This window comes from Mauremys mutica, chromosome 3 (genome assembly GCF_020497125.1).
Source record: "Mauremys mutica isolate MM-2020 ecotype Southern chromosome 3, ASM2049712v1, whole genome shotgun sequence".
In the NCBI taxonomy this organism is placed as follows: domain Eukaryota; kingdom Metazoa; phylum Chordata; order Testudines; family Geoemydidae; genus Mauremys; species Mauremys mutica.
The window spans coordinates 149,757,693-149,771,610 of NC_059074.1; the positions used below are offsets into that span (position 1 = coordinate 149,757,693).

The following is a 13,918-nucleotide window of genomic DNA, read 5'->3' on the forward strand; positions in this document are numbered from 1 at the left end:
CTTGGGAGCACTGGAGCGCCTGTATTTCCTCCAAGGGAACCTGTAAGGTCTTGGCTACACTCTTCATCAAGTCCTGAAAAACTTTAAATTCAACTGCATAGGATCATGGAGATGGTATGATAGCTTCATGTAGAGATTACTAGGATTTGTTGGAAGGAGATACTTCCTCATTAGCTCTTGGCTGAGGTTTCTCCTTGAAGTTTTCTTGATAATGGAGGCTGCCTGGAGAAGAGGCTCATCTTGATGGGACAACTTACAAAAAGACACCCCATAGAACTGGTCACCATAGAGAGGCCTAAATTACAGCTGCTGAGTGCTACTTTTATTGAATGAAAAAATACTAACAGTCTTACCTCATTGGACTATATAACTAGAAGAAGAGAGAAAAGAATACGCAAACTATTGTTCAACTGTGCTGTAAATATATTTAGAGAGAGAGAAGAGCACCAAAGTTTTCAAACCTGGTTCCCTAAATTTCAGAACTAAATTCATATTTATGCATCTACAGAGCTAGTCTGATTTTTGTAGATAAATGACATCCACAACTTTCACTGAAATTACTATCTGATGTGGGCGCTCATACCCACCTGCGAAAATCAAGCCACTTATTTAGGTGCCTAAGAATTGGAAAAATACACATATAGTGTTATGCATATAAACTAACCTGCAGACACGGGCAGGAAAATACAGCTTCTGCCAGGACCGACAAAGATATTTAGAGTGATCGATCACGCGGATCCAGTCTAGCTCGTCCATGGACACCTCAATGTAGTAGGAATAAGACCTGTGGATTGCCAAAAATAATAATTAGAATAGAAGCATTCAATATTTATGAAATAACCTGCTTTCTGGAAGTTGGTGTCTATGTAAAAATGTATTTTCACAAAAGGGACCCATATCCAGACTTCTGTAAGGAGGCTGCATTACAAATCACTTTAAAAATAAATTTAATGTAATCATATGTTAAAAGATATTTTCAGAACTACATAAAATGACCAAAATAATAATTCCCATTAATAAAATGAGCTAAATTTAAAACCAGCACTGCAATTATTTCTGCTGAAATATTAACAAGATATCAGAGAAAATTTAGCAGATCATAAATGTCAGCCTGAAACCCTTAACTGGGAAATGCAAGTTTATTTTGTGTGATAAAGAAAATCAATGAAAAAGATGTTATCAGTCTTGACCTAGTTAGGTACTGTTGCCTCTCTATCCATGTAATTATCTAATCCTTCTTTGAATTCTACAAAGTTTTTTACTTAGTTGGTTCATATAGTGTCACAATTAGTTCAATAGGTTATTTATGCATTGACTAAAAACTATTTCTTCAGAAGCTTTAAATCTGTTGCCTTTCAGTGTTTCCAAGGGAGAAAGAAAAAACCACAAATTCCAGTAGTCCTGAGTTGATGGAACTTTTGTTCAACAATAAAAGTTAAGCTTTTAAACTAACAGGTCACTTCTTAAAATTCGTATATGTTATTATGAAAGAACAATAACTGCACTTGAGATTATAAGTGAGTTTATTTGAAAGAATCAGTAATGTTAATATTTTCTATTCTAAAATAATGAGAGTTGGTTACAAAAATCCAGTGGCAGGGTGACAATTTACTGACTGTATATTGTTAAAGACCTGGGATTAGTTTAACACAAGGATGGTCTACACTAGAAAATAATATCAAACCAACTACATCGCTCAGGGTGTGAAAAATCCACACATCTGAGCAATGTAGTTAAGTTGACCTAAGTCCCTATGCAGACAACACTAGGTTGACGGAAGCATTTCAATGTAGAAAAGCTCATCATTGTTGTATACTAAATGTAATACTCTGTGAAAAACAAAAGGCATGAAGGAAAGTTTCCTCTTGCTTAACAGAATAAAGATATTTGCAAACAGCTGTATGATTTAGAGAACTATTAATAAAATAAAAACCCCTTCCTGATAGCTAGTATTAAATTGATATATTTTTGCTAATAGAAAATAAGGCTTGGAATTTCCAAAGTTACGGTTTCACCAAACTTCAAATTTCACAAGTTTCCTTATATAGGTCTCTAAGAACTATATTCATAACTTGGTAATCACCAATTTGGGCAATTTTACTACACATAGGTTACTGTCACAAACCTAACAAAAACAGAAAGGTTTTTCATTAAAATTATATTATTTTAACCCAGGGGTAGGCAACCTATGGTACGCGTGCCAAAGGCGGCATGCGAGCTGATTTTTAGTGGCACTCACACTGCCCAGGTCCTGGCCACTGGTCCAGGGGGGCTCTGCATTTTAATTTAATTTTAAATGAAGTTTCTTAAACATTTTAAAAACCTTATTTACTTTACATACAACAGTAATTTAATTATATATTATAGACTTATAGAAAGAGATCTTCTAAAAACATTAACATTTATTACTGGCACACGAAACCTTAAATCAGAGTGAATAAATGAAGACTCGGCACTCCACTAGTGAAAGGTTGCTGATCCATTTTAACCAAAAGAATTCATTTTAAAATTCTCTTGCAGTGTTGTGAACCAAAACACAAGAATATCATGTCACTGCAGGAGAACCAGAAAGTGAAACTGACCAGCCCAGTGTCATTATCTAAATGCAAATGGGAAACATAGACAGCATAAATGGAGAGAAATCAACAGCTTGTTTAAAATTATTTTAATAATTTAAGCAGTTATTAGTAAAAGGAGTTTTATATAGTTAACTAAAGCATGCAGATGACTAAAATATTAGTCATTTTAACAGTGCAAAGTGAAAGTGACTTGTTACATAAGTAACAAGTATGAAGCAAAGAAACCTCCTAAGCCTATTCAAATGTTTAGAATTTAAATTCAAGTGGTCAATGCTATCCCAACCATGATATGTTATTGAAACTGTGCAATTTATAGGCATTTAATAAAAGTTAATAATTCAATATTTTATCTTTGAGGCAGGTGGGGTATAATCAGTTTTAATTTCTCTTAAATCAGGGTGACTTGTCACATACCGGCTATCTCTGTCCCAGAGTAGTATTCGTATGTGGTTGATTATCGATGGCTGACCTAGTTTAATTTCAATGCCAGAACGGCAGTCATCATCAATCGGGTGTCGGGAAAAGCCATGATCCAAGTCATAATTCTGTGTGTCCCCATCTAGCAAAGCAGACTTCAGCTCCCCTTTTACAACCTGGGCTCCATATTTCATAGTTGCAATGTTCTCACCTGGTACTAAAAGGAGAAAGAGAGAGTTGCTTACCAGTTATGATTTTACAGCACAAACAAATTAGCAGAGATGATTTGGTGGCTACACAACCCTTCAGGTTGCTTCAGGATTGTGTGAGCCTAATTCAAAGGTCAATGAAGTTAATGGGAATTTATTGGCTCAATGGTCTTTGAATCAGGCCTACAAGTTGGGCCCCTTGTCTACCAAAGCAGCAAAATCCAACCCTTGCCACAGAATTGTGCAACAAAATCTAGTCTTATCAAAATAGTTGGAGATAATGATCCTTAACTTCATTTGTAAAATACTGAGATATATGGTTGAAAAACATTGAGATAAAGTACTGTTGCTTTACAAAAAAAAAATGTTTCTACCCCTCATAATTGTAAAGAAAATGCTGAAAACATGACCTGAATTCCAAATACTATGTTGTCTTCCTGACTCTACAGACAGGCTGACAATAGCTTTTGAGTGTACATTCTCCCATTCATCTCAATGTGGTGTTAGGTCTAAAACCTAGATAATGCAGTTTAAAATGTCAACATTTTAACTATTTCATTGATGAACCTGTTAGCAGAAACACCCAGCTAAGATGCTGCCCCCATAATTGCAAACAGCCTCTGTTGCTTCCACAAATGCCAGAAGTTCTACCTGTCTTCTATCCATCTGTCACAACCTCCAGCTGCACCCACCCCACACTAATTTGTACAATGCATTTGTATTGTCAATACAAATATTTACAAGCATATTGAAGACTAAACATGAGTGGACAGCATAAAATAAATTGAACTTAATATAACAGGCTACTGTTTCCAGTATTACTTAAGTTCATATTTAATTTTTCAAACTTGTTAAGATTTAAATGAAGCTGCTGCAAAATTTAGGTCCAGCTTGCTATTGAGTTCATGGTGTCTCAGGCCATAAGGCTGAAACACAGGTATTTATTGACAGGAGGAAGGCTTGTGCAGAACAAGGCAGCCTCTACTTTGAGAGAATGTACATGGATCTGTTACAATCGTTGTCTTTCTATCCTGAACTTGTGAAGTTTCTGGAAATCTGCCTATTCTCTGAAAGTAGTAATAATTAAGTGGGCTAACTCTAGACATTTCGTGATGCATTATTTAATACTTTGAAGTGAATAGTTTTCTGATGATAGTTTACAGTTTAATTTGAACTTAGTACTTAAGGAAAAGCCACAGGAATTCAATTCTTAAAATAGCTACATTACTGACAGGGTGAGAAATCATGAGCTTCTGTGCCTGCTATCAATGGCCAAGTGACTATAGAGAAAAGGAAATCAGCAGGCAACATCCAAGCTTTGTAAACTTCCGTTTCATAGTGCTATAAAAAGAATGCCCCTTTATGAAAAAATTGAAAAAAATCCCAACATGAATGCAGAGGACCAGTAAAGCCTGTAGTTTCCAAAGTGAAAAACCTGAAGGGACAGCTGCTAAAAAAAGCAGTTTCCCATAATGAAAAGCTCATTCCCGCATGATTTAAAAGACCACAATACAGAATATTCTCTAAGAGTATTCAACATTATTCTCAATTGCAGGGTAAATATTCTGTGCTATGTAACTGTTACTTTGTAGCACACAAATGTTTTTATAAAACACTTGGCTAACTGTAAAAGGTTAAAACCTAATTCACAAATAATACAAATAATCTAGTACAATGGGGGAGATAGGTTCTTATTACAGAAAAAAAAAGGGAAATGCTTTCCTCTCTCTTCATACGTAGAATAAAAGCTCTCTGGTGCAGGGACTGATTTTCATTTTACACATTATGTGGGCAAACAATGTAAAGGGGAAGTGAAAAAAATCAGATACAGAATATTTTTAAACTAAACAGCAAAACTATTATTTTTATTACAAAATTAGCATTAAAAATCTGACAGATGCCTGCATTAAAGTTTGATTACTTTTTAGATATAAAGGTTCTGCAAATGGTTTTCCTTGAGGAAAAATTAAGCATTTTGATAAAAATGCACTTTGCTGTAATTTACATGCTGAAGCAACATCTAGACTGTGAGAAGTTAACATATTTTCCTGTTTTCTATTTAATGTTTGTCATCCCTGCCATTGCAATTCTTCAGAAAAAGAACAAATGGAAGTTAGGAAACTAATGAAAAATATAGCTGGAATACTCTTTCTGCCTCCAGGGCCAGATAAAAATTCACACTCACTTAAACCAATTTCAGATATTCTTAAGTGTTCCCAAGGTGTTGGTTTAGGCATTTTAATTGTATAGGTATTTACCAATTAGTAATATACCACTCATTTCTACTGATAAATTACAAATCCATACATAGGGCCCTACCAAATTCATGATCCATTTTGGTCAATTTCAAGGTCATAGGATTTTAAAAATCATAAATTTCATGATTTGAGCTATTCAAATCTGAAATTTCATGGTGTTATAATTGTAGGGATCCTAACCCAAAAAGGAGTTGCGGGGGGGGGGGGGGAAGAAATCACAACATTATTGTAGGGGGGTTGCAGTACTGCTATCTTTACCTCTGACCTACTGCTGGTGGTGGCGCTGCCTTCAGCGCTAGGCAGGTGGAGACCAATGGCTGCTGGCTGGGAGGCCAGCCCTTTAGGCAGAGCCGCTGCCAGCAGCAGTGCAGAAGTGAGGATGGCATGGTATGGTATTGCCACCCTTATTTCTGTGCTGCTGTTGGCAGGGCACTGCCTTCAGAGCTGGGTGCCTGGCCAACAGTCACCGCTTTCCAGCCACCCAGCTCTGAAGGCAGCGCAGAATCAAGGGTGGCAATACCGCAACCACCCTAAAATAACCCTGTGACCCCCTGCAACTCCCTTTTGGGTCAGGACCCCCAATTTGACAAACACTGGTCTCCCCCATGAAATCTGTAGAGCGGGGGTCGGCAACCTTTCAGAAGTGGTGTGCCGAGTCTTCATTTATTCACTCTAATTTAAGGTTTCGTGTGCCAGTAACACATTTTAATGTTTTTAGAAGATCTCTTTCTATAAGTCTATAATATATAACTGAATTACTGTTGTATGTAAAGTAAATAAGGTTTTTTAAATCTTTAAGAAACTTCATTTAAAATTAAATTAAAATGCAGAGCCCCTCCGGACCAGTGGCCAGGACCCAGGCAGTGTGAGTGCCACTGAAAATCAGCTTGCGTGCTGCCTTCGGCACGCATGCCATAGGTTGCCTACCCCTGCTGTAGAGCATATGGTAAAAGCCACACAAAAGACCTGATTTCACAGGGTGAGACCAGATTTCACAGTCCGTGACACATTTTTTCAAGGCTGTGGATATGGCAGGGCCTTTGCCATAGAACAGTTGTATTTTGAAAGTCCATCCCCAACATGTTTAAAAAATACTAATGCTCACTTAGCATGCCCCTGTAGTTGAGGTCCATGTCCCGACTTTCAGAACGAACTTTAATGGCATCCAAAATGGCATCAGGCGACAGCAATCCAGAAGGTCTTACAACATTTAGTAGTTCTGTCAGACTCATCAGGGGTAAGCGTACTGCCTGCATGATTTCAGCATGATTCTCCTTGGGGTTATGTTTACACCAGTTCATCAAAGCCTGGAAAATATCCTTCTCAGGTGCTGCAAATGAATCCCTCAGCACAACATTTAGAAGAGCAGCCTAAATAGAGAACATCCAAGAAAATTCATGTCTAAAATACAGCAAAAATTAACAGATCTTTAACTGGTAAAGCTATAAAAGCTCTTTCAAAACTTGATTATACTAGTGGGACAGTGACTCTGTAGACAAACATTATAGCCATTAACTAGCTCAGATGTAGCCAGAGCATTAAAAAGTATTTTACTGAGAAAAGGAATTTTGGTCAGGACTTTGGTTTAATGCCTATCCAGCAGATGGCACCTCTAACAGAGCAACATCCCCAAAGGAGTGAATGCCCTGCACTGTCAGATCAAAGTATAAGGCAAAGTCCTCATACTTGAATCCTAACCTTCTTGGGCAGAGGCAAAACCACTACTGGCTCACTATGATACTCTTACTGAGCAGCCTCCCTGGCCTTTCAGTTTTTATTTTGAGTATTGTATTCAGTTATAGCTTACTTGCTTTTACTCATTTTAATCACTTATGCAAGAATTCTAGATTTTCTACTTACATAATAGGTTATGATTGTACCACCACCACCAGAACTAGGCTTAGAGTGTGTAAGTGTGTCAAGCCACTCAAATTAATTGTATCCCAATGTACTCTAAACTCTCAGTGCTGATGGGTCAAGGAGTAAATAAAGGTGATTTTTAGATTTGGCAGTACAGTGGGCTGCTAAAATAAAATTTTGGTAGCACACCTTTGAATTTAGCTATATGATCACTGGTGTGGAAATGAGATGCAGGTTTTGTATCACCCACTCCAAGCTCTTTCCCTCCTCCTTTCTTTTTTGGGGCCAAGCTGCAGAAAAGATTCACATAGCTCTATCTCCTGGACAGAAGCACAAACACGCACTGATTGCAAAATGAAACCAACCAGAATTGAACAACTTTTTGCATTTTCACTTTGCAGACAGTATAAGTAGGAATGAGCCTTCGAACAAGGAAGTCCTCCTGCAACACTGGTTTTCCCACAAACTCCAGCTACTGTAAAGGAGGTAGCATGTTTCCTGGTCAAGGAGTCTGCTGATTTGTTCCATTGTACACTGATGTTATCTCCAATGCATTCTTAGTTGATATATTATATCTGGCATCAAGTAGTTAACAGAGAGGACTTCAGTGTCAAAAGGGAGGGGGAGCAATTATAATCTCCTCTGTAACCAGATACCGAGTTAGTTAGCTCTGTAAGGTCTCTGGTCCCTATTCATAGAATAGATGTTCTCATTAAACCTGCCAAAAAAGTCAGTATATTTTTTACAGTAAAAGGGACTTGAAATATTTTTCATACACGTTTTAATATCCCTTTATAACCACTCATTGAAAGCTTGAAACTGAAACGTGCATTCTTACAAAAAAAATCTGCTATTTCACATGTACCGTGGTTGGAGTGCTGGGTTACCAATACTGAGTTTTGAGGCAGATGAAACAATATGGGAGCATTTACTGTAAGAAAAAAAAAAAGACATCTAGGACTAAATCCTCTGGTGCAGTGTAGCCACTTGGTACTGTACCACTGATGTATCCAGCCCAGAAGGCTCACTCTAGTGCATGGGGGAACTCCAGTGGCATAGAGCTACCACAGACATTCCTATGCACATTCATATACTACCTCTAGTACAATGTAGGGGGTGTGACCAGAGAACGGGACATAACTAGAATACCCCTACTCTGCAATGATCCACAATTGTGGTTTCAGCCCATTGGGACTGTTAGCAGCTGGTGTAAATTGCAGCAGCCCAAAGGTTGCTCCAACTTATGCTGGGAGAATGATCCTGCATGTAGGAGCCCTAGGATCAGGAGAATGAACGTAAACTGAGTTTTATGCCATCCTTGCAGCTCCTGCCTCCAAACCTTTACTGCGTACACTTTGGCCAGGCTTCAAATGCCAGACTATATTGTTTAAAGGACAGTGCAGACTTTACAAATATGTAAGAAAACATACATAAGAAAAGAAGGTAAATATTTTGCTCCTATCCTTGACAATGTCCTGTTAGGAGTCATGTTTAACTTTTATAATTGGTCACAGTTGACTAGTTTAATGGATATTACATTTAGGAATGATCTTTAGGGTCTCTTTATTACCACAATGTTTATAGAATACTACAAAATATTAGTTATTCATCTCATCTTGACTTGAGTTACTCCAGCAATGCAATTTCACTGCTAATTGACCCTACTATTAAAGTTTCCTATTACTTGACCTATACTTCTCTTTTCTTCATTTCAGACCACTATTAGCATTTTATCATAGTGTTTTTTATAGATCACAAGCAACCAATGTCTGAAAGAACTTACAAAGACGCACCTTAGAAAGTGACAGAAAGCCTTCGCTGGAGAGCACCTCTTGAGCATTTCTATCCATAAACATACAGCACATACAAGTCAGTTTAGGGAGTGAGTAGAGACTGGCAACATCAAAGGTCATACAAACATTCTGAATATTAAGTATGGTGCAAAGATACTCAGAGGTGGAATCCTCCAATTCTGGGAATCCATATTTGTGAGCCAGGCTCAGGAAATCCAGGAGGACCTCTTCCTTCTCATCTCTTAATGTAGCACGGCCTGTGTAGATATATTTCAGCAGCATTGTAAATGCTTCTGCAGTGGTATCCTGAAGAGGGATTTCTGCTTCAGGCTGAGATTCTCTCATTCCACCATATAATAATGCTCTAGAGACAGAAAGAAAATGTGAGAAACTTGCACCCTAATAATGGGTGTCTTGTTATATATATTTAAACAGTAAATAAATCAAGCGGCCTAGAGTGCAACCAAATGCTAGGTGAAAAGAATAAATGAAGATATATTTGCAATGACTCCTCAGAAGAGGCCATATAAAATGAAAAAGAATGGTTTTGAAAATTTGAAATGGAAGCTATGTGAACAACTTAAAATTCAGCTCTACTCTGATAGTGTCTACATAGGAGTAGCACTGTGGGGTCTCTTCATTATTATCTCAATTATTCTACCTCAAGTTTAGTCAGTTTACAGGTAAAAAGAATGGGATCTGAGGTTTTTGGGTTTTTTTTTAATTTCAGCTCTGAAAATTTACCCTGGGATCTGACAGTTAAGTTAGGTTCTTTACTACTGACATATCACCACCAGAACTTTCAGACCAAATTATATCCTTAGTGACACCTGCACAGCCCCACTGAAAGTTGGGGAAGCAGAAGTACTGACAGGTGAAATGACTTGCTAATGCTCATATTATGAAAGAATAGTAGAACTGGCAACGGAACCCAGGAGTGTAAATGCTCATTTCCTTTCTCTATCCATTAACTACAGCATAGAACAGCCTTGGAGTCCTAGGTGATGAGACTTGTGAAGAATCAAAAAGTTTGCAACATGTTTTCTCTAGATCAGGGGTCTCAAACAGGCGGCCTGCGGGCCGCAGAAGTTATTTTCTGCGGCCCGCGAGCACCTCACAGCCCCCTCTCTCTCCCCCGGCGTTCACCTAGAGCGGCTCTGGCCTGGCATGCACTGGGGGCAGGGCAGGCTCCCTGCCTGCCTGCCCTGCCCCCGTGCTGCTCCGGGAAGCAGAAAGAAGTGGGGGAAGAGAGGCACAGGGGCATGTGTTGCTGTTGCTTCAGGCACCGCCCCCAGCAGCTCCCATTGACCGTTCCCCGTTCCCAGCCAATGGGAGATGCTGTGGGTGGTGCCTGAAGCAACAGCAACACACGCTCCTGTGCCCTTGCTCCCCCACGTTCCAGCCGCTTCCCAGAGCGGCACGGGGGCAGGGCAGGCAGGGAGCCTGCCCTGACCCCGATGCGTGCCGGGCCAGAGCCTGCCCCCCAAACCCCTTCTGCAGCCCTGAGCCCCTTGCCACACCCTGTACCCCAACCCCTGCCACACTCCTCCTGCACCCCAACCCACTGCCCAGAGCCCCTTGCCACAACCCAACCCCCTACCCTGAGCCCCCTGCCACACCCTGACCCCCTGCCCTGAGCTCCCTGCTGGACCCTGCACCCCTCCTGCACCCCAACCCCCTTCCCTGAGCCGCCTGATGCACTCTGCACCCGACCCCCTGCCCTGAACCACCTACTGCACCCTGCACCCCAGTCCACTTCCCTGAGCCACCTGCTGCACCCTGACCCCCTGCCCTGAGCTCCCTGCTGCACCCCGCACCCCTGCCCTGAGCCCCCTGCTGCACCCCGCACCCCTCCTGCACCCCAACCCCTTCCCTAAGCCGCCTGACGCACCCTGCACCTGATCCCCTGCCCTGAACCCCCTACTGCACCCCACACCCCTCCTGTACCCCAGTCCCCTTCCCTGAGCCACCTGCCGAGCCACCTGCTGCACCCCACCCCCCTCCTGCACCCCAACCCACTGCGCTGACCCCCTGCCGCACCCCTCACTCCTCCTGCACCCCACCCCAACTCCCTGCCCTGACTCCCTGCCACACACCCCTCATCCCTCCTGCACCCCACACCCCTTCTGCATCCCAACCCCCTTCCCTGAACCCACTGCCACACCCCGCACCCCTCCTGCACCCCACACCAGCTCCCTACCCTGAGCCCCCTGCTGCACCCCTCCTGCACCCCAACCCCCTGCCACACCCCTCATCTCTCCTGCACCCCACACCCTAACTCCCTCCCCGTGGCCCCTGCAACACCCCACACCCCTCCTGCACCCCCTAGGGGTAAAGAGAAGGCGGAGTTGGGGTGGGGATTTCGGGGGAGGGGTTGGAATGGGGGCAGGGGCGGGGCCTCATGGAAGGGGTGGAGTGGGGGCAGGGCCGAGGGCGGCAGTGGGGAGGTGTCAGTAATGCGGCCCTCGGGCCAATGTACTAGTCCTCATGTGGCCCTTCTGGTCATTAGAGTTTGAGACCCCTGCTCTAGATAATAGGTAATTTGTGCATTCTGTACACATACATCTTAGTTTAATCACTAGTCTCTCTAGCATTCATATGAGAGAAGAATTATCTTGAAATTTTACTATGTACAGTTTAAGAATGGGAAGTAGATCTGCTGTGTTAAAAGGAGACATGAGTTTCAACCCAATTTTTAAACATGCAATATTTTCCTAGGTCATATTGCAGCAGAAAGAGCCTTTTAAATGAACAATTTCAACAAGAAAGGCTAAAACTAAACATTTGTAATAAATAAATAGTATACAAAATGGGAAATGACTGCCTAGGAAGGAGTACTGTGGAAACAGGTCTGGGGGTCATAGTGGACCACAAGCTAAATACAAATCAACAGTGTAACACTTTTGTAAAAAAAGCAAACATCATTATGGGATGTATTAGCAGGAGTGTTGTAAGCTTGTGTGACGTTACTGACAAAATCTGTAACTGTATAGATCACTGTTGCAACCGCTGTTATATATTTGCAGCATATATTGTACAAAGGTTGTTGTGTGAGGTGTCCATGGGAAGGTTATGATTGGCTGGTTATAATTATGCTATTTGTATATGTGTACCATTTTGTAGTTGAAGTTATGAATATTGGCTCTATACTGTCTGTATTTCAAACTTATGCTATGCTTCTGGGTGACACCTCAGACAAGTTGGTGTCAGCTCTGCCTAGCCTGCTTGATGGCTCATTAAGGACCATCAGCTATACAACTGACCCATTGAAAGAAGGCAGAAACAGCTTGTGACTGAGGTTTTCCATGCCATGTGATGGACAGCTTGTCTTTGGGACAAAGAAAGCAGAGACCACATGGCAAGACACTATAAAAAGTTGCTGTAGCTCCTCCATCTTGTCTTCAATCCTGCTTCTTACTTCTGGAGGGACTTTGCTACAAACGGAAGCTCTACACAAAGGACTGATGACCCATCCCAGCTGGGGATGTACTCCAGAGACTTTATTTGAACCTGCAGTTTATTCCATCATTGCTACAAGCCTGAACCAAGAACTTTGCTATTACAGTATGTAATTGATTCCATTCTAGATAACCAATTCTAGCTCTCACCTATATCTTTTTTCCTTTTATGAATAAACCTTTAGATTTTAGATTCTAAATGATTGGCAACAGCGTGATTTGTGGGTAAGATCTGATTTGTATATTGACCTGGGTTTGAGGCTTGGTCCTTTGGGATTGAGAGAACATCTTTTCTTTTACTGGGGTATTGGTTTTCATAACTATTTGTCCCCATAACGAGTGGCACTGGTGGTGATACTGGGACACTGGAGTGTCTAAGGGAATTGCTTGTGTGACTTACAGTTAGCCAGTGGGGTAAAACCAAAGTCTTCGCTGTTTGGCTGGTTTGGTTTGCCTTGGTTCACAGAAACCCCAGCCTTGGGCTGTAACTGCTCTGCTTTAAGCAATTTGTCCTGAATTGACTCTCTCAGTTGGGTCCCACCAGAACCAGAATTGTTACAGCATGACACCAGAACTAATTCTTCCACTCTACTCCATGCTAATTAGACCTCAACTGGAGTACTGTGTACAGTTCTGGGTGCCACATTTCAGTGCAGATGTGGACAAACTGGAGAAAGTCCAGAGAAGAGCAACAAAAATGATTAAAGGGTCTAGAAAACATGACCTATGAGGGAAGATTTAAAAAAAATTGGGTTTGTTTAGTCTGGAAAAGAGAAGATTGAGGGGGAACGTGATAACATTTTTCAAGTACATAAAAGGTTGTTACAAGGAGGAGGGAGAAAAATTGTTCTTCTTAACTTCTGAAGAGAGGACAAGAAGCAATGGGCTTAAATTGCAGCAAGGGAGGTTTAGGTTGGACATTAGGAAAAATTTCCTACCTGTCAGGGTGGTTAAACACTGGAATAAATTGCCTAGGGAGGTTGTGGAACCACTATCATTGGAGATTTTTAAGAGCATGTTAGACAAATACCTGTCAGGGATGGTCTAGATAATACTTAGTCCTGCCATGAGTGCAGGGGACTGGACTAGATGACCTCTTGAGGTCCCTTCCAGTCCTATGATTCTATGATACAAGCATGTTACCTGTATTTACACTTTTATTTTACAGAGGAAACCAACATCGTATTTACATCATCCCATTTGTGTTCTGAAGTTTATTTCTTTTTAATCTGTAAACTGAGAGCTCAATTTAATGAAAGTAAAAAACATTATGATGTCATGGTATTTTCCAGCTTTTTACAGTTGGCCACAATGGTTTGATGCACGGGAAGCATTCACACAAGA

The 13,918-nt window shown here is 41.0% G+C and overlaps 1 protein-coding gene across 2 annotated transcripts in view; it reads right to left on the reverse strand.

The window, feature by feature from the left end:
- The window catches only part of BTBD9 (BTB domain containing 9), a 304,691-nt gene that overhangs the window by 268,809 nt on the left and 21,964 nt on the right, over window positions 1-13,918 (reverse strand). For both annotated transcript variants that reach the window (XM_045010651.1, XM_045010650.1), the window contains exons 3-6: window positions 9,117-9,480; window positions 6,569-6,833; window positions 2,994-3,213; window positions 665-784 (exon numbers count right to left, since the gene is read on the reverse strand). In XM_045010651.1, coding sequence (XP_044866586.1) covers window positions 665-784; window positions 2,994-3,213; window positions 6,569-6,833; window positions 9,117-9,480 — 969 coding nt within the window. The remainder of the gene's footprint in view (window positions 1-664; window positions 785-2,993; window positions 3,214-6,568; window positions 6,834-9,116; window positions 9,481-13,918) is intronic.